This window comes from Pinus tabuliformis, chromosome 8 (genome assembly GCF_031772625.1).
Source record: "Pinus tabuliformis cultivar Carrire ecotype Pingquan chromosome 8, CPIR1, whole genome shotgun sequence".
NCBI classification, from domain to species: Eukaryota; Viridiplantae; Streptophyta; class Pinopsida; order Pinales; family Pinaceae; genus Pinus; species Pinus tabuliformis.
The window spans coordinates 1568244047-1568266469 of record NC_142294.1 but is presented as its reverse complement, the minus strand read 5'-3'; the positions used below and the strand labels follow the sequence as shown (position 1 = coordinate 1568266469).

At 37.1% G+C, this 22423-nt stretch overlaps 1 protein-coding gene across 1 annotated transcript in view; it reads left to right on the top strand.

Annotated features, from left to right (window-relative positions):
- LOC149242006 (uncharacterized) overlaps positions 1-22423 on the top strand; it is a 536392-nt gene that overhangs the window by 12496 nt on the left and 501473 nt on the right. The window contains exons 2-3 of the mRNA XM_089374117.1: positions 16446-16566; positions 16849-17086. Of these exons, the coding sequence (XP_089230243.1) occupies positions 16446-16566; positions 16849-17086 (359 nt within the window). The remainder of the gene's footprint in view (positions 1-16445; positions 16567-16848; positions 17087-22423) is intronic.

Here is a 22423-nt window from a genome sequence, read left to right as displayed (position 1 = left end):
TGCACAACTCATCAAAATTTGGAGTGTCCTTTCTTGAATTGATGATTGTCACAAAACTACTCCATTCTGAAGGTAAAGCATTGAGTATACAAGTTGTTAATTGAGAATCAAAAACAAATTCTCCAAGCCCTTGTAGTTGATCCTTCAATTGTGATACCTTTATAAGATTCGCGACCAAATCTTCACCCTTCACTAACCTTGTTTTGTAAAGTCGATTTCTTAGAGATATCTTCTGACCTGTGCTATTGACTGAATAAAGGTATACCAACTTGTCATAGATTGCTTTAGATGAGCCCAAATCAACAACAAAGGGTATAAGATGATCTTTGATGGATTCAATGAGAATCCTTTGAGCCCTCACTTCTCCTTTAGTGTACTTGGCCAATTCTCGAGTCCTATCCTTTTCTGGTTCTGTAACTTTGCCTGGAATATAGTTCATGACTTCATTTTCTATGAGCACCAAATCTATTCTTTTCTTCCATGCTTGAAAGTTCGATGATCCATCAAGTTTGTTATCTTCCTTACAAAATGAAGTCATTTGATTTGAAGATTGAGACATAGAGAATAGTATAGTACTTACTTGTCAAGAGAGATTGACCTTCTTGATGATGATGTCTTTAAATGTCTTGACGCTTCAAGATTTCCAAGGAACTTCAAAGATGCCCTAGAAAGATGACTTCTAGGATGACTGGTAAAATAGTATCTTCAAGCTGCTCCAAAGATGAATGATGATGCTTTGAAAAGTGTAGATGATGTTCCCAAGAATCTCGATGCTTCTTCAAGTGATGACTTTTATAGAGTGTTGGCACTATAGCTCTATGTTGTCCTTGATGGCAACCAAGCTGCATTCACAGGAACTCCACAGGTCTCACAGTTACACTACAGGTTGCGTAGGAACAATATAGGCACTGATCTCCATGGTATTATTTGTTTTGGTTAATGTTGATTGGTTAATACAAGATGGTCCATGCGAGTGGTCAAAGTAGTCCAAGTTTGTTTTTATAATATGGTTGGCTATTTTTGGTCATGAGCCAATGCTCTTCATGAATGTTTTATTACACAAATAATATTTGGAATATATTAATTTTATGGTGTTAGTTATTAATTGACCAATTCATAAAAGAATATTTATGGTGGTTATGGTTGAGGAGTTGATTATTAATGGTGGAGATTTTTTTTTTTCTTTGGACCAAATATGTTCCAATATTTTATGGAGTTGATTATTAATGGCAGAGAAACTCTTTTTGGGACCAAATAAATAAAAAATATTAACGAATCTGTTGAGGCTTTGGAAAGTTAATTAAATAGTGCCCCAGGTTTATTTGATTCAGTCAAATCAAAACCGTAGATTTTGCTCATGGTAATGACAAGGAAAGAGGCTATAAGGAGGAGTTGTTTTTCATGATCCAGGTGTGAAATTAGCTAGAAGTCGAGCTCTGCATTGGGATAGTTTTGAAGGAGTGTTGATTGGGAATTAATGAAGATTTGATTTCTGAAGGAGCGTATGCATAAATTCAGGAACTGAAGGATGGAAAGATGAACATAGAAGGCAGATCGATCTGGTGAGAGGGAGACAGAGTCTATTGGTGAGATTGATCTGGTGGATACAATGTATGATCTAATGCCTCTTGGAGAAATGATCGAACTACAAATTGAAGTCTGATTTTGCACTAGTATGATAGCTCCGAGGTGAAGAACGCATTTGCTAACCACATTCTAGATATCAAAATAGCATCTTATCACTCTGCTACAGTTTTGATGTATCGATTTGACTTAAGTTCTGAAGGTGCATTGTTCATATTCTGGGTTCAAATCGAGATCCGAGTTTTGTTAATTTCTCAAGTGCACAATGCTTGAAAGAGGTAATCAGTCTAAGGCTTCAAGATATGAATCTGTTCGCATTAAAGTTTTAAAGGCTGTGATTGTTTTTTTGGGCATAATAATCGTACAACATAAATTCTTCTATTGGTTGAGTTGATGTGGGGCACATGGTAATTTATTTGGTAGTATACTTTGGCTCTGCATTAACGTATTATCTGAGATAATGCCTCTGCGCTGATGTATTTGTCCTGGCATATTAACTTTGGTTCTGCTCTGCGTTGATATTTAAATTGGTTCTGCGTCGTAAATTTTCCTCTATGCTAGATTTGTATTGAACTGGGTACGCATCATTGAACAAAAACTATCATTTTGTCGTCATAAATTTATTAATTTTTTGCAGGGTGCGTTGAAAATTTGGTAATCTGTGCCTGTGCCTGTAGGTTTGATCTGTATGTTGAAATTGCCTTTATGCATTCGATCTGTCATAATTGACTGATTGCAGTGGGCTAATTTGAAATGGTGATCTTAGTTCTTCTTCATGTTCTGGGATCAGATGCTGATTAAGGTTGTTTATATATAGCTGAAGTTGCAATCGATTTTTGCAAGGATATATGTGCTGATTTGCTTGAGTCTACTGTAGATCTTGAGTGAGCAATTGAACAAGTGTGTAAGACCTATTGGCACCAATCATTTAATATATATGTTTCGCTGGGTTGATAAGCTGAGTTTCATATTGTAGATGATTGTATCTTAACTGTTGGTTGAGCTTCAGTGTAAGGACCCATCTTAAATTAATGGGGACATAGAGATATTAACATGCACACGAGACATGCATATGATAGCTACATATGCATGCATCGCCTGCACTGCACTAGTATATATTATTTAATATTGAAAAAACGTCCGTATTTAGGTAATGAATTAACTATTGAAATGAATACCCAATTTACAAGAATATAGTAGGGTATATGATATACGTACCACCACTATAATACATATATATAATTCTACTGTATAAAATTGAAGATAAATGCAGTATAGTGAACTCACAACAAAGGAAGTATGTACCCTACTACATACAAAGGAACTATACCCGAAAGTATTATGTACAAAACAGTTATGATATACATATTATTCTACAAAAGAAACAACATATTCGATAAAGTCAAGGAAAAGTGTATATATATATATATATTAAAAAGTGAATATAATAAAGAGAAGAATATATATAAAACCGTAATACTATGAAAATAATTCGATTTAGAAAAAAGTGAAACATAACATTATGATAAAGGAGATATTGTATAAATAATAGTGCATGGTCAGCAAATTGGGAAGGGGAGAAGGCGATGACCGCCTCTACAACTTATGAACTTATCAAATTAAAACAATAAAGAAAGAGGAAGCGGTGGAGGAGTCTCGGAGGGCATAAAAGGAGGAAGGGTATTGTAGAAGGGGGAGATTTTTATACAGGGAGAGGCAGAGGAGGAACTGAGAAGAGGAAGACATAGAGAATAATGGAGCTTGAGTAGTTGTTCTTGAGACTTTTGGGCACGGGGGCCAAAATGCTTTGAATTTGAAGTATTTTGGGGCTGGGTGTTGAGACTATACCTAGTTTGGCTGGGAGGTTCTTGGTCTTTTGGTAACGGGAGCGGGAACTGGAGCAAATCAGAAACATCTTCAGCCAGGTAGGTACTCAACATCAGGTAAGTACTCAACATCAGATTGATAAATTCTTATATTTTGAATAGTTATATCCTGTTAAAAATATCAGGGCTTTACATTATGGTATCGCATTTAATATATATGTTTCGCTGGGTTGATAAGCTGAGTTTCATATTGTAGATGATTGTAACTTAACTGTTGGTTGAGCTTCAGTGTAAGGACCCATCTTAAATTAATGGGGACATAGAGATATTAGCATGCACACGAGACATGCATATGGTAGCTACATATGCATGCATCGCCTGCACTGCACTAGTATATATTATTTAATATTGAAAAAACGTCCGTATTTAGGTAACGAATTAACTATTGAAATGAATACCCAATTTACAAGAATATAGTAGGGTATATGATATACGTACCACCATTATAATACATATATATAATTCTACTATATAAAATTGAAGATAAATGCAGTATAGTGAACTCACAACAAAGGAAGTATGTACCCTACTACATACAAAGGAACTATACCCAAAAGTATTATGTACAAAAGAGTTATGATATACATATTATTCTACAAAAGAAACAACATATTCTATAAAGTCAAAGGAAAGTATATATATATATTGAAAAGTGAATATAATAAAGAGAAGAATATATATAAAACCATAATACTTTGAAAATAATTCGATTTAAACAAAAGTGAAACATAACATTATGATAAAGGAGATATTGTATAAATAAGAGTGCATGGTCAGCAAATTGGGAAGGGGAGAAGGCGGTGACCGCCTCTACAACTTATGAACTTATCAAATTAAAACAATAAAGAAAGAGGAAGCGGTGGAGGAGTCTCGGAGGGCATAGAAGGAGGAAGGGTATTGTAGAAGGGGGAGATTCTTTTATACAGGGAGAGGCCGAGGAGGAACTGAGAAGAGGAAGACATAGAGAATAATGGAGCTTGAGCAGTTGTTCTTGAGACTTTTGGGCACAGGGGCCAAAATGCTTCAAATTTGAAGTATTTTGGGGCTGGGTGTTGAGACTGTACCTAGTTTGGCTGGGAGGTTCTTGGTCTTTTGGTAAAGGGAGCGGGAACTGGAGCAAATCAAATTCATCTTCAGCCAGGTAGGTACTCAACATCAGGTAAGTACTCAACATCAGATTGATAAATTCTTATATTTTTAATAGTTATATCCTGTTAAAAATTTCAGGGCTTTACATTATGGTATCAGAGCTATGTCCAATAATGTAAAGCCCTAAATTTTTTAACAAGATATAACTATTCAAAATATAAGAATTTATCAATATGATGTTGAGTACTTGATGTTGAGTACCTCCAGAACAGAGCAGATGAAGCGGGCATGGTTTTTGAAACCATGATGCGGTGTGGGTATATTCCCAGCACCACCACTTACAATTCAATGATAAGCGCATACTGCTATGCTGATAGAATGGACGATTGCTACCGTCTTTTTGATGGAATAGTGTTTAATGGTGTGTTTCCTGATTCTGTGAATTACAATACTATTTCCAAACCCTTATGAAGGCACAACAAATGGAGGAAGCTGCCAACATATTTTGCGAGATGACTAGAAATGAGCATGACCTAGATAGCGATAGTTTTACAATGGCCTTAGTCATGAAAGATCTAAATATAGCCTCAATGGTTTGGAAACACATGAGCAGCAAGGGTGTTTTCCCTAGCATGGAGTCCGTTAACATCTTTATAAATACCCTCTGTGGTGGTGGCAAGCGAGCAGAAGCACTGACGTATGTGGAAGAAATGAGGGATCAAGGAATTAAAGTGTTAGAGGAAATCTTGAAGAGGGTAAGGTTATCTGAATTAGACAAGAAGGATATAGCTGAACGATCTTCAAAGAAGAGGAAGGAACGTCACTGACGAGGGAAGGCCAACAATGGAATAGTTATTCAAATTTTAGATAACTTGATTAAAGAGGCACTTTTCTTTAGACAGAGTTCATTATGCTTGTAATGGAAGGCTGCATGTTTTTCGAGTGAACTACTCTTCCATAATATATTGTCACAGACTTTTGGCTCTTTGTTCTTTGTTTTTAGATTAGGCTTATGTTCCGGCTTAACATTTTTTTTTTTTTAACTTGTAACCGTTGATTTCAATTATTCGGTGTTTGCCTCGTAACTTGTCATTCTACATGCCTACTACTTAGGGATTGTTCTTCTATGGTCTATCCTTGTTGTTTTGGATTTTTTTTTTTCAAAATTTCTCACTACTTTACTTATGTTGCATGAAATAAGTTATTTATTTTCAATGCCTTTCATGTTTTATTTGATTCTATGAAAGGGTTGCCGCTTTGCCGCTTGTTTCCTGGTATGTATTTGCGTTGTGAGTTAGTGAATTTGAAGTAGAATTGGGATCTATACCAAAATGTAACCTTATTTTAATAGACTTCTTAACAGACTTAACAGATCCGAGAGTTTGAACATAGCTTTGATACCATAATGTAAAGCCCTGAAATTTTTAACAGTATATAACTATTCAAAATATAAGAATTTATCAATCTGATGTTGAGTACCTACCTGGCTGAAGATGTTTCTGATTTGCTCCAGTTCCCGCTCGCGTTACCAAAAGACCAAGAACCTCCCAACCAAACTAGGTACAGTCTCAGCACCCAGCCGAAATATATATATAATGCATGCAGGGTCGTTAGTTTCAATCTAACAGGTGCGTTATACTTGCGGAGAAACCTGTATCATATGAGCTCAATTTGTGTAGAAAATACCACTGAGATTTGCTTTTATGATCTTCAAACGATTAGGGAGAAGGAAGGCAATGCGGCCAAAGCTAAGAAGACTTTTGGCGAGATGATCGCGCGGCTCGGGTGGGATCCCCTCAATACGGTTGCATATAATGCCTTCTTGGGCACCCTCTGCAAGTTAGGCCAAGTCGATGAGGCATTGAAGTTTTTGCATGTCATGAGGAGCAGAAATTGCTTTCCAGATAAGAGTTTTTTTTTTTTTAGCACTGCCGTTCATGCCCTTTGTCTCCAGAACAGAGCAGATGAAGCGGGCATGGTTTTTGAAACCATGATGCGGTGTGGGCATATTCCCAACACCACCACTTACAATTCAATGATAAGTGCATACTGCTATGCTGGTAGAATGGACGATTGCTACCGTCTTTTCGATGGAATGGTGTTTAATGGTGCGTTTCCTGATTCTGTGACTTACAATACTATTTTCCAAACCCTTATGAAGGCACGACAAATGGAGGAAGCTGCCAACATATTTCGCGAGATGACTAGAAATGAGCATGATCCAGATAGCGATAGTTTTACAATGGCCTTAGTCATGAAAGATCTAAATATAGCCTCAATGGTTTGGAAACACATGAGCAACAAGGGTGTTTTCCCTAGCATGGAGTCTGTCAACACCTTTATAAATACCCTCTGTGACGGTGGCAAGCGAGCAGAAGCACTGAAGTATGTGGAAGAAATGAGGGATCAAGGAATTAAAGTGTCAGAGGAAATCTTGAAGAGGGTAAAGTTATTTGAATCAGACAAGAAGGATACAACTGAACGATCTTCAAAGAAGAGGAAGGAACGTCACTGACGAGGGAAGGCCGGCAATGGAATAGTTATTCAAATTTTAGATAACTTGATTAAAGAGGCACTCTTCTTTAGACAGAGTTCATTATGTTTGTAATGGAAGGCTGTATGTTTTCCGAGTGAACTGCTTTTCCATAATATATTGTCACAGACTTTTGGCTCTTTGTTCTTTGTTTTTAGATCAGGCTTATGTTTCGGCTTAACATTTTTTATTAACTTGTAACTGTTGATTTCAATTATTTGGTGTTTTCCTCGTAACTTGTCATTCTACATGCCTACTATTTAGGTATTGTTCTTCCATGGTCTATCCTTGTTGTTTTGGATTTTTTTTTTTTTTTTCAAAATTTCTCACTACTTTACTTATGTTGCATGAAATAAGCTATTTTTTTCAATGCCTTTCATGATTTATTTGATTCTATGAAAGGGAAGCTGCTTTGCAGCTGGTTTCATGGTATGCATTTGCGTTGTGAGTTAGTGAACTTGAAGTAGAATTGGGATCTATACCAAAATGTAACCTTATATTAACAGACTTAACAGATCCGAGAGTTTGAACATAGCTCTGATACCATAATGTAAAGCCCTGAAATTTTGTAAGAGGATATAACTATTCAAAATATAAGAATTTATCAATCGGATTTTGAGTACTTACCTGATGTTGAGTACCTACCTGGCTGAAGATGTTTATGATTTGCTCTAGTTCCCGCTCCTGTTACCAAAAGACCAAGAACCTCCCAGCCAAACTAGGTACAGAGAACAGAGAACAGAGAAAATCCCATAAGAAGAAACTTAGTTCTTATTAAAAAAACTATAAGTTTTCAAAATATAGATTTTAAAGTGTCCCCACATTAAACGTGAATCCAATTATGGAACATAATCCTTACATGATTATACTTATCACTAAATAATTATTAATACTTTATATACCCTAACTTCGGGACGAAGTTTTCTAAAGGAGGGGTGTATGTAAGGACCCATCTTAAATTAATGGGGACAGAGATATTAGCATGCACACGAGACATGTATATGATAGCTTCATATACATGTCTCGTGTGCATGCTAATATCTCTGTCCCCATTAATTTAAGATGGGTCCTTACATACACCCCTCCTTTAGAAAACTTCGTCCCGAAGTTAGGGTATATAAAGTATTAATAATTATTTAGTGATAAGTATAATCATGTAAGGATTATGTTCCATAATTGGATTCTCGTTTAATGTGGGGACACTTTAAAATTTATATTTTGAAAACTTATAGTTTTATTTTTTAATTTTTTTCACAACTTTCATATCCATGCTTTGTCCCAACCGGGTGCCCAAGCTATTCTAAAATCATCCTATCCTTCCTCATCTCTTCCGCTCCCATCCTATCCTTCCTCTACTGGGGTATGCCATGGCTTCAATTATACTGATCTGTGTCGACTACATCGACTTGATTCCTCAGTAGGCATCCGACAGTCATCATCACACATCTAGAGGAGCGTGGCTCGCACAGTCCTCCCATGACTCCAAGCTTTGGTGGATAATCGTTGGGTAACACCTTCACCCCTCTCTATAGGACCAGGGTTATCACCCTATCATGGAACTTTATTGAGCCTCAGTTGTTTTTGAAATTTTTGTCATCACGTGGTCATTTTGGTAACGATGCTATCTGCAACATAAACACTTGTCCATACATTATAACATATGTACTAATATATTCAAAATAAACAATATCTGTATAATTCATACATGTTATCTACAATATAACATGCTTGGCCATATCCAGCTCATGTTATTAGCTTTCATATTAACCTGTAATTATTCTTTTATTTCTAGCTCATCAATCATATCCATATGCATCAATGAGACAAATTTAAAGATATCTTAATTCATAACATAATTCATGATTTAGATTTTATAGCAAGTTTCATATTGGTATTAATATCCTAACAATGTTAATTAAATGAAGGTTGTAGAGCATTTGAAACAACATCACAAGATGGAAGACAATTGAAGTCGTGTACTGAGTAATGCATCATAATTTCAGATTGAAGTAATTGTAAAATTGGTTTTCATTGCCACTTGAAGTTGCATAGTTAACATGCATTGGAGTTTAGGTTTGATATGCCTAGTTGAATAGATAATTTGATCTTTGTGCTTACTTGGGTATGCTTTTCCTCGGCACATATATGTTTCTGTTATGTTCTAACCTCTCTGAAAACATTTGTTCAAATCGTATTTTACCTGTTCTAAAATAGAGAACAACCTTTAAATTATTGCTTAATGACCTAAAAAGTATTTAAGCAATATGATATATAGGGTATATACATTGCAATTACTGATAAAAATATTTATGAAGGAATGGCTATTCCTATATCTTGAAAATGGCATTGAATTTAAGAGTTAATTATTAAAATGGTTTATTTAATACTTAATACCCTTGTAGGTGGTGGAGAGTAATCCTTTGTGACTTTGCTTGGGCCATTTTATTGTAATGAGTCCGAGCACACAATGTGGAGGAAAACTTTGTCATTGAAAACCTTTGAAAGGACATCAAGGAAGGAACATTAGTAGGGTCAGATGCGCCATGCATGACGGAAAAAGTTGCTGACAAAGATGAAGAAGAGATTGAGAAAGAAAAAAATTCAAGGTTAAGACTTCAGAGATTGGTGTTGAATTTGTTTCATTACAACTGGAGAATGATAATGAGTTTGTTTGGAAGAAAACACTTGGTATTGATATTATTATGCTCCAAAACGTTGAGGATTTGAAGGTTTCGTAATTGACAAAATCAAAGAAATTTAACAATTCTGTCATTGCTAATTTGAGTGAAAGTAATGTAGTGAAAACTCAGAGACTAATTTTTTTTTTAATTCGATAGAAAGTTTCCCTTTCCAAAAAGGTGAGTTATTACAAGTCTAAATATAAAATGAGGGAAAACATTTCTCATTCCCCTTTTATTGGGCCCTTCACAGATTGACACGGATTAGAAACCTCATCTTAAACAACAGTCTAATGAATTAGTATTGAATGTGTGGAAAAGTGCAGTTGATACTTGTAGACATATTATGTAGATAGTCAAAACGAGTATGGAAGCAGAGGATGGAAGTATTGATAAAATTTATCCATTGGTAGACGAACCTGAAAAGATTGGGAGATCAGCTTAGTTTACACCAGAAGCCACCTATCCATAAAAACTTAATGACCTTACTTTTCAACAATTGTGATTGATTGTTATCACCGAGCAATGCAAATTGCTCAGTTTAGCATGAAGATAGTGGATAGGTGTGCAAGCAAACTGAACATTCATCATAGAATTTCAAAAGAGTGGTGAAGTTATTGTCATTAGCATGGATATAAAATGTGATTATACTAGACAGACTGGTCTTATGAATGGGGAATTTGAAGAGGGGTAAATTAGTGAAGGCTAACACAGAAATAGAGGCTGATATCAACTAGCAGAGTGCTCATATGAAGCCATAATCTCCTTTAGTCTTGGATTCTTCCGTCCTCTATTTAAAACATTGTTGACCTCTGAAGTCTGGCATGTGTTTTTTTATAGAAACCGTTGATACTGAGTTAAAAATTCTCAAGTGAACAATCACATCATTTCTTTCCACTATTGGTGGCTTATATATAGTTCTGCTTTCTGTAGTATGCAAATCTATAGTATTTAAAGCAGCTGAACCACCCAGTGCTGATCTTCTCTTAGAAACAACATCCTTTGTTGAAGATTCATCAAATGTCAAAGGATGCTTTGGTTCAACCTCCTACCCTTCAGTGTCCAATAGACCAGTGTACTCCCTTTCGTAGGTAATATACTAGGCTTTTCTCCATCCATGCAATGGAAGGAAACCTCTCTCTATGTCCTGAGATTCATGGTAAAAGCTTCAACATATCAGTTCTGCAAATCCAAGTGTGTTTCTTCATCTGCTCTCCCCAGAATTGTCAGGAGCACTATCTTCATCTCTCCAACTACCACGTACTGAATCAAAATCACTAAAATTATCCAACTCAGAGTACCACTTTTGCTTTAATTTATGTGCTGATCATGTAGATAACTGTGTCTTACACACCAGCTCGGCCATTTCTTGATTCAGAAACTCATCTAATCTCCTTGTCATGCGTATGATGCTGCCCTCAAATATATCTGTTCTACTTATAACCCCAGAAAATGAGGCACCCTTGGACCAATGGTAGATTACATCCATCAAATGTGGACGGGTTGTTGACTCAACATACTGCTCTATATCAACTTCTAACTTGCACTCACGTTGCACCTGTGCAATCCATCGTGCACTATCCTGAAGTTGACGCAATGGCTTCACAAGCTCATTAGTCACATGTACTTGTTCAGATGATTTATCATATGGAATGAAACAACTTGCAAGTGCTGCTATTTGATGATGATCCAGCTCATTGAATGTGCCATTGCACAACAATTCTGTTACAAGAAGCTCATCTCCTGTGTCAATGAGACATGCAACCCGACCTTTCAGTTGCACCACACAATTACAATCAATGTGTCCAAGTCGCTTAAGCACTATTGAGCGATTTTTTTTTTTTTTTTTTGTGAGGCTGAGAGTCATGCATTTTCATTCGAAGTTGCTTAGCTGCGCTATTTAATTCTGCTTTTCTTTGAAAAGACCTTAACTGGTGTTCATCCTGTTCAGACTTATGAAAGGGATGGGCAAGCAACTTTTGCTCCAATGCTTCAACTTCCCTTACAAGTTGGACAAAATCCGGATCATCAATGCCCATATCCTCAATAGAGTCAAGCTTTGGAAGACCTTTCAGAAATCGTTTCTTTTTTTTTAGCTCTTACACTGCCATAAGTACACTCTGTCTTGCCTCTGCCGGTCGTAGATCTTGTGGAATGGCAACTCTAAGATTACTAAGAGAACAAATAAGGGGCAGTTGAACAAGTACCACATGCATTTCACCTTTTTGTCTAGGAGGAGGAGGTAAACATTTCTCTATGCCTAGATATGTAGCTACTAGGTAGTCATTCCAGTCATTTTTACTGCCTATATGTGCCCTCTAGTCGACCCATCAGTGGGTGTCAATTGATTTTCTCTGGCATGGAGATAAGTGTTTACGGTTTTCAAAGGAAGATCCACTAAGTTGAGTCTAGTCAATCTTAACTTAGTTCAATCCTATAACATAGAACAAAGAAAATCCTATAAGAAGAAACTTAGTTCAATCTCATCCCTCGCCAAGAATAGGGGTAGCAAAAAGAAACTAAATTTAAATTTTGGAAAAAATATACTTAATTAAGTTTCATAATTCCATTTCTCATTTATTCGTATCATTAATCTTTAAAAGGTGAAAAAATAATATTTATTAAGATATATCAACCAATTTACTAACCGTGATTGTGTAGTGATGTGTCTTCCATGAGTAGATATCCTCCATTTCAATTTGTATTATGCCTTTCGAAATAAAGGTGTGATTTTTTTAATATTCAGACGTATTAAAGTAAAAAAATAAAAAAATCCCCACACGCCAATGGTTAGACTTTTCTAAATGATTCGTCTTAACTTATCAATGCGCCCACTATTTGCGGCGGGACGATGAAAAGATAACTAATTGACAGAAGGCTCCCTTTGACAGAAAATAAATTTCTGAATGTCGGCGCCCATTGCATCTTTCGTGGTCGTAAAGTTAATAAAAAAAAATCAATTCTTGGTGGGAGAAAAACTCGGTTGCTTACAATATGTATATCATAACTCTTTTGTACATAATACTTTTGGGTATAGTTCCTTTGTATGTAGTAGGGTACATACTTCCTTTGTTGTGAGTTCACTATACTGCATTTATCTTCAATTTTATATAGTAGAATTATATATATGTATTATAGTGGTGGTACGTATATCATACCCTACTATATTCTTGTAAATTGGGTATTCATTTCAATAGTTAATTTGTTACCTAAATACGGACATTTTTTCGTTAAATAATATATACTAGTGCAGTGCAGGCGATGCATACATATGTAGCTATCATATGCATGTCTCGTGTGCATGCTAATATCTCTATGTCCCCATTAATTTAAGATGGGTCCTTACATTCAGTGACATAAGTGTTGTGTGACAAATTTGGGTAGTGTTTGGTTTTCAGATCTTGGAGATAAACCCTTGTTTAGAGATCTGATACTCTTAAAATATTTTTTTTAAGTGATTCATGCTATTGCTTGTCTTTTGTTGAAGAATCTTTATGATGGTGATGTGATATGCCATATGGTGATCTAATTGTGTTGACTAAGGTAGAGTTTCTGTTACACAAGTGTACTTCCTGTGACAACAACTTTATTCCTGTGACTGCAGTATGATTCCTGTGATAGAGTTGTCCTTGATGAATGCTTGTGACAAAAGTTGATGACAAAGATGTATCTATGATGAGTCTTGTTCTTTGATTGTTGTGAAGTGAATTGGCTTGGTTCTAAATAGTTTGAATTGGTATCTAATGAATTAAAAATTGTCACATGTTTTGGGCTTATGACAAGATTATGTATTTGCTGCGGCTTGGTATGGCTTTGACAAGATTATGTATCTGCTGCGGCTTGGTATGGCTTTGACAAGATTATGTATCTGCTGCGGCTTGGTATGACTTTTGACAATGTTGATCAATTAGGGTTTGACGTGGTTCTTGATAGGATTTGGCTTGATATAGCTTGACAATGTTCTTGACATTCGACATGATTGAATTGGTATATTTGTTTGTTCTGTGATATGGTTGTAGAGGTGTATTCAGTTTGATCAGTGATTTTAGTGATCAGTATTCGGTGCTTGATATTCAGTTATTCGGTGATTCCGTATTTGGTATCTTGATATATGGTTAGTGTGGTTGTGGCCTACATGTTTTGATGGTTGATAGACAGTTGGATCTAGTATGAAAATTTTGAAACGCGGTCCACGAAGGTGCTGAGGGTTGTAGCCTTCAGTAAGGGAGTAGGAGCTTCCTTCCAATAGGAGCCGGTAAACTTGATCAGGGGGTAGTAGCTCCCTTCTAGCAGGATCTGGAGAATGAATGGAGGTTTTAGCCTCTTGAAGGTAGGAGCCTGCGTGCTGGCAAGAGTCTGCACCCGTACAAAAATGTGAAGAATTTATTTATAATAAAAGAAGAAGACAAAACGACAATAACGATGGTTTTCTCCCACATTGGGTTTCCACCTAAAATCTCGGTGTCCATATGTGATTGATGTGTTGATGTGTTTTATGGTTTACATGCTTTTATTCTTAATGCTGCTCATGGTTTATTGAGTAAGGTCTCATCTGTTACACAATGTTCTGCTAATGATATAATGGTTCAAGATAACATTTTTTTTTTGTGAGCTTGGCAGGACTACATCTTCAACATGTCCAGTATATCACCGCGATCGGGCGGAGAATTGAACCGGTGACTTCACATCAAGGAGTGCCTTAACAGAGCACCCAATCACCGTCTATCCAAGACCCCGTGGACAGTTCAAGATAACTTTGAAATGAATGCAAAAATTAAGTAAAGTCGAATTGGGAATGAAACACTGATTCACCCCCCCATCTCAGTATTTCTAATGATCTTCTTCAAAATGATGATGAGTAACCAATAGCCTTCATTGATAGAGAGAGAGATGGATAGCTGATGTAGTAGTCTTCCTTCGAGTCTTCTTTTGTATGCCCTTAACAAATGATGTCCTCCAAAGTAGCTTTGATGAATGTCTTCCACTTATGCCAACAAGAGTGATCTTCAAGCTGCCTTCTCTTCACCTTAGCTCTGATACCATGTTGAGAAATCACTAGGGCAGCCAATTAGGGTTGATTTCTCTTACTTGATAATTTCTTGTGAATGTATATTAGCTTCTTATTACTTTTATTATGTTCTCTTCGTTAAACAATTACCAAAACCATAAACCATGAAGATTAGAAGAAGACAATGAACACAAGATGTAGGCTCCAACCCAGGGCAAAACCCCACAAAGGGGAAAACCAAGTCAAATCTTCTCTTCGTATAGAATCAGATCAAAGTGAGAAATCCAAGACCCAAAATCCAAGACCAAGACCTCCTACAAGACCCATGTCAGCCCTCCTTTCAAGCTCTTCCAACAAGTTAAAGGCAACTCAAGTCAAAGCCTTCTGAATTTGGTCAAACCTCTGATTTTTCGGATCCCTGTAACATAATTTCGGTCCCTGCAGTAGCTCTGCAATTTTTGGCCCCTGCAATTCCTGAAATTTTCATATGTGTGGAAGATTCTTTGCACATGCGGCAGAATTCTTCCTTCTTTGACCCTTGCTCTTTCTCCTCAACTTTTTCACTGGTTTTCTCTCACTTCTTGACACAGAAATCAAACTTGCTTGCTTATCTCCAAATGAGATTGAACTGTCCTCTATTTATACACAACCAGGAGGTCAAATGGTTCCCTTCCAGGGCTGACTTAGTCTCGTGGTGACAAAATTGACAATTTTGACTCAAATAAAATTCTTTTTCTTGCTTCTTTACAAAGTCCAAATAGGACTTGACTTTTGTACAGTAGTTTGACTCATGACATTTTTTTTTGACTCATTAGACCCTAGAAGCATGAATAACATGCTTGACATAAGTAACAATTTGAATTGAGCATGAAATACATGCTTGAAAAATAATAATTCTTTTTCTTCTTTTGCTTTTTACATGAAATACATAATGACATAAGTACAATGATAATTATGAAGATCAAATCTAGTTACATTTTCCAACATGGACATTCTTTGTTGGTAGTCAATTGGATGAACAATCACCTATCCAAAACATTATCTTTTCCCCTAGCTGATCAGTTAAAGGAGATTTCCAGTCACCTTCAGTTGATTGCTTATGCTCACATGCACAGAGAGCTGAACACTTCAGCAGATGCTCTGTCAAAGCCAGGGTTACTTCTTCCTGTTGGTCAATTAATTCCGGAGGAACTACTTGATGATCAAGTTTCTGAAACTAGACATGAAACTCTCTAATTATATAGCTCTAGATTACAAAACATTGTAGTTTTCTTTCCATCTCTTGAAAATTTGTTATATGTCAGTGTTTGGACAGACTTTTTACTATTAGTAGATCCCAGTCACACTTTATATTTGTATGTTTGGGATTGTTTCCCTTTCATATTACATGACAGTGTGAGATCTGGTCTTTGAAGGACCTTAGGGACATGGATCCTATGATTTGTAACATGCCATGGACACCTGAAGAGTGTTTTTTAAGGTTCTTTCCTGTCATACAAAATGCGTTATTTTCTTTGGAAAGAATATACAACATCAACAGAATTATTTAACTCATTTTGGTTGAAAATTTTAATTGTTGCAACTTGCTTCTACTCTGCCAATAGGAGGTTTTTGTTTTTGTTTTTGTATTATCAAGATGTCTTGACTTGTGAGACATTACTTTGCAGCAATACGTGCTAAACATATCTCAGAAGCTTATGCATGTTACTACATGCTCATGAAAAATCATGGATCTGATGGAAGGGCATTTATACTTGCTCACTTCAAGGGCTTTACAAATCAACAGAGGTATGTCTGGCAATGTACATAGATTCATATACGTAAAATAATGACATGTCCGTCTTTTAATTTTTTTTTAAACTCACGATTTCGACTTTGATGTTCTCATATGATTATTTAAAATTGCCGGGAACATCATCTTTAATGATTTGGCTGTGTTCTATCTTATTGTCTTGCATTTTATTTTATATATGACTTAATAACAAGAGATTACTTTTGAGATAGGCATTAGACTTTAAATCACCAATGTCACAACAGCAGAATACGCTGACATTTCTTGTGGTCCTGCAGCTTCTCAACAAGTGTTCATGGTGAAAAGCCGTCAGCTGAGTATGCGAAATCTAGAAGAGCATCACTTGAGAATGAGTTTGGACATGCAATTGGCAGTCATGGTTCAAAAGCACTTTCAGTCTATTACCGATTTGGTCCATTCTTGGCATTGTACAGGGCTATCATTATTTTGTCTCATGTAGCTGTGCTGAGTTTATGGCATTATTTTGCGAAGGATATCCACACACGTGCAACTAAGGTACTTACCTTAATTTTTGTCTTTTTCTTTTGTTATATCTTCAAACTTAAGCATCTGTTCTTTAACACTATGAAACTCGATTCTTATGTTCAAGAATTCATGAATACCGACTCTTGTATGGGTTGTGAACTTGTGATGCTTATGCTTAGTCAAGGATTCATGGAGTTACTATGTTGTCATCAATTTGCAACGTAACTACATTATAACTGGAAAATTGTTTCAAATGTAGATGCGCTTGACATCCTAATATACTTTATTTTGCATGCTTTTATTCCTGTCATTTTAGACATTTTTGTCATAGATTAATTATCTTTACATTGCATATGACTATAAATGAGCCTTTGCTTATCGTTTTTTTGTTCCTTTTGTTATTATATCTAAGAGGGAGTCACAGTCAATATAAGCTAACACTTAAATGCTGCAGCCATTACCTACAATAAAATGGCTGGCTCAAACTCTATGTAAATATCATTTTAATTCATTTTGGTCATAAACAACATAAGACGTTTTTACTGTGGCTGGAGAAAGGGATATTCCTTGCTTGATGTAAGAAGGTTTTCTGCAGGAATATTTTTAAAAAGCCATAATACATCTGTGCTTATGCAATGTTTTATGAGACAGCTGTGCAAAGTAGCTTTATCTGACATAGCTCATTGTGACTGAATTGTTTGAGAAAGAAGTTATGAAGTAGTTTCAGTTCATATCATGAATGATATTTGCATCAGAACTTAAACGCTTCAGACTATTACTGTTTTTTGAAAATGTGCATGTTATTTTTATATTGCAGAACAAAGGTATCACACACCAGAAATTAATGGCCACCTAACTCTGCCTTTAAATCAGAAGTAGCAACTGTGATTATGTCAAGGTTGCATCAGCTTATTTTACCTTCTGCTTTATATTCAGAGTGCCATTATGCATGATGGGAAAACAATTATCTTACAAGAAAATGTTGAGTCATGTCATGAGGATGCTATGTTTTCCTATTGGTTATTTGCTCCTGTTGCAACTTTTTCATTTAATTTGGAGATAAGATAGATACGTAATTACACTAATGTTCACAAATGACCAAGGATTAAGTTAGTGAGACTAGAGCATACAATCAATGGTCACTATACCATGGGAGTCTCCAAAATATTCTTAGATATTAAAATGTTACCAAGAGATACAAATGACAATAAAAGAGAGAAGAGTGGAAGCCAAGAAAAACCAGAAGGAGAAAAACCCTAATAGGTGTGATGCCCTAGATTAACATCAACATCGGAGTTTGAAATAAAACTTAAAAAGTAGAGGCAAAGGAGGGATAATAGTCATCAGTGTAATGTACCAGATATAAAATTTTGCCAATTTCTGGAACCACAATTCTTCATATAAAAATTTCACCCATTTAAAAGAAAATCACCAGAAAATTCAACATTACAAGAAACAACCAATAATGCTGCAACAAGGAACTCAACTTTATTTATTATAATATGGAAGAAAGGTTACATGCCAAAACAATAGCTGAGAAGACCTCCAAATATTCTGCTGCAATGCTAATCCAGCCTCCAAACTGTAACTGAAAATATCTCCCAAATGGGAGCTCTATGTGACCCCCGCTCCAATGCACAAGCTGCTACTGCAAAAATGCTCTCTCCAAACTCCAATGAAGCACTGTGAGATTTTTGGGTGAAATCTGCTCAGGAATGTTGGGATTTCGTCCAACACTCAATAGCATACCTGAGGGTTTCCGTCCCGGGGCTTTAGAAGTTGGGAACTAGGTTCTCCAAACCTCATCAATAGAAAATAGCAACAATCCAAGATGTCCTCCAATGGCCTCCTCCTCCGCTTTCATAGATCTGATGGACCCCTCTAGAACCTCCTATTTTATTATTATTTTAATCATGGAGCACTTTTCCCTATTTTATTTCAATTAAAAATTATTTTAATGTGGAAAAAGGGTAAATTGGCCACCATGCCTCCTCAGGTCACTGAAAATCACTTCTAACCATCCCATCTTGTAGATCTTCTCGTTGCGATTCCAACGAGCTATTACACTAAGGTGTTCGACCAAGTATTCCTCCTGAAATGCCACCTTAAGCGTAATTAATTGAGTCAGGCCCATTAATAACTCCGTTTTTTGAAAGTTGTTGGAATGCAACGGAACGAAAGAAAAATTGTGCAGATGATGGAATATACCAAGCAAATGCCATCAGACCTCATAAAAACCCCTCCAAAAGCCCCTGGGCCCACTTTGGATGCCAACTTGCACCTGTGACCTGTCTGCCCCCAACTCTAAAAGTCCATCCTAACCATGCCATAAGGAACACCAGAAAAAGGAACATCACAAATCCTCCCGCTCAAAGATTGCTTGCCCTCAAGCAATCCAAACCTGTGAACCAGTCTGGTGGCCCAATGCAATTGAGGCCCAATGCCCAAATCCCATACAAACCATTGGGTGATGCTATGCCTCTGTATAAAACCACCATGAATGGATCCCTCAATGCCCGAATCACAGACCAATCTTTGACTGAACTTGTCATCAACAAATCCTCCTGGATCCCAGTGCCAACAAGGAAAAGCATCAAGGCTCCATGGATTCTGCTGTGCTATAGCTCCGACTATGAATGCTGCTCTATTAATTGCATACCAACTCATCACCTCTCTCTAGTCCAACCCTTGGCATATGCCAAGGTCAGTCCCACTATGTAGATGCAGGCCTGAAGTGCTGGAAAGGTGTTGGCCTACCTCCCACTGCCAACTGGAGTATGTTGTAGTCCTTATGTCTAGGGATCCCTATTGCACTATGCTCCTGACTAAGAATATCGTGCCACCAATAGGATAGCAACTCATAATGCCTTGCCAGTCCATCCTGTGGGAAGGATCAGATGCATGTGCTCCTGTATATGGCATGAGTCCACTGTGTTGCATCATGCTCAACTCATGTAACTCTGCCCAACCAATCAACCAGATATGTCTAGGAATCCATGCCTCTCTCCCTATAAGTGGGCAACCCACGCTACATGCCTTGTCTATGTACTCTTGGAGAGGGCTGTTGCCTGGAAATACTGCAACTTCACTAGTTACCACTACATTTACCTGCACCCCGTCAGTGGGTAGACCCAAAGACGGATGCACCACCATCTCCAAAGGAGACTCTCTCATCTGACTAAAAACTCCATGTTCCACCGGTCCACTCGTCACCTGCAAAACTGTCTTGTCAGGTCCCAATGCCTCCTGATGACCCATGTATGCAAATACTACCTCCCTAGTGGTTGTCTGTACATCTGTTTGCTCCTCATCAATGGCTGGCCCCAAGGATGTCTGCTCATCCTCCTCTACCATGGGCTCAACATGAGCTGCCAACTCACTCTCCAAAGATGGCCCATCATGCGCACTGTGCTCCACTATGTGTTGCTCATGCTGAATGGGAACAAGCTGCTGCTCATCAATCTCCTCTCCCAAACATGGCTGCATCTCTGAGCTGCTATCAACAACTCCCCCTGACTGCTCATGCTCCTCAGAGGTGTCCATGGACTCAACTATAGAAGAAAAATCCTCATCCTGATAGTCAAAAGGAATCTCCTCCTGATCTCCCCTTGTCGTCTCCTCGTCGTCATCCATGCATGAGTGGTTAGATCCCCATGGTCCTTTGCAGATGAAGCAAAGACCCCTCCTCCTCGGCTCATTCTTGCTACGTGATCCACCAAACCTGAGCAACTCCTCCTTGGTCAATTGTCTCCTGAACAACCCAATGTTCTGCAGCCTGCTCAACCAACCTTTCGGCTAGCTCATAGGCAGCTGGTGAGGCAACCTGTGTCTTCCTCCAAATGGCTAACAATTTTGTCTGCAACTGTTTGCGAATGACATCACCTTCAACTAGCAATGAAGATAAGATATCTCGCATGTTGGCTTTTACCTCAGGGTGATGCTCTCTGATGTTGGTGAAGAAGAACTGGCACATCTGAAGGATCAGGTCATCCTGCTCTAGATCAAGCATGACTACGTAGGATCTGATTTTGGCCATAGTGTCTAGGATCACATGCCTTCTATCAAAGTTTGAGCTCTGGGTGTCATGCAACCTTGAATAACACTCTATAATCAATTGAAAGACCCTCTTCATGATGTCATCATTGTAGGGAGGAAAGGGTGCTACTATCCTCAAAATATCGCTGAAACAAGAGGCAATTATAAGCTTGACTCTCTCACTTGGATGCTCCAAGAATTTGGCTTGGACCAATGCAAGCATAACTGGCTCTAGAGCCCAACTTAAACCCCAGTGAGATTGCTCCATCTTGGAAAGATAGGATTCCAACTTTTCCAATGTGACAAGGTCATCTTCTGATCTTCTAGTCTTTAAGTCCAACCCAAGTGCATAAAGCCAATTTCCCACTTCTTTTTCCTCATACAAGTCCTTCTGTTGCTTCTGCATTAGCATCTAATGGACCTTTTTGGAAAAAGGTCTACTGTTTTTCTTTAGAGAAGAACCAAGTAATGTCTTAAATTGTTGTTGATCCCATCTTCTCTCTAAATTATTAAGGGCACTTTTGAGGTCTTCTTATTAGAATAATGCTATGTATATTATTTAGTGATTAATGCTCATTCTTATTAGCTATTTCTAGTTTTATCTTTTTAGCAGTTTCTTAGAAAATACTGGTTGTTTCTATTTCTGTAAATATCTTTGTATTACTTATTGAGCTTCATTTGCTCATGTAAATTAATTCAATTCATTCAATGATTATGGTATCAGAGCAAGGGTATTTTTTTTCGAAATAATTTTTCATTGTGTGAAAAATTTTGTGTTTCATTTCGAAATTGCTCTCTAGGGGTTTGCATTTGAGTGCTTGCCTTTGACACTGTTCGAACTTAAACTTTTACAGTGTGAATTTTTTGTGCGAGGAGTCTTAAAATATTTTTTTTTGCTGATACGGAGACGACCTTAGAGAAATTCTTTGTTTTAACTAGGTGCTTGTTTGATTTGAGGACGGGCTCCGCTTGGGGTTTCATTGGTACCCTGCTAGTTCCTTCGTTGTATTTGGACTCTGTTGACCACTACGTGTCAACTCCTCATAGCAAGTACACCCCCTTTTCTTCGCAAAAGGGATAGTGCTTGATTGACATGTCCGTGCCATTCGACAGTCATCGTCGACTTGATCATACTATGTTGTAAACCCAATCTGCATATGTGAATTGTAAATAATCTTAGCAGATATGAGTCATGTATGTAAATTCCCTAGGTGGACCAAATTTTCTAGTGATAATCTACGTTCTGGAAGGTTTTTTGTCTCACTGATCCATGATCGACAGAGTTTTCCTTCAGCCTAACCCCAAAGCCGGAATGGATTTTGTCATTAGAAT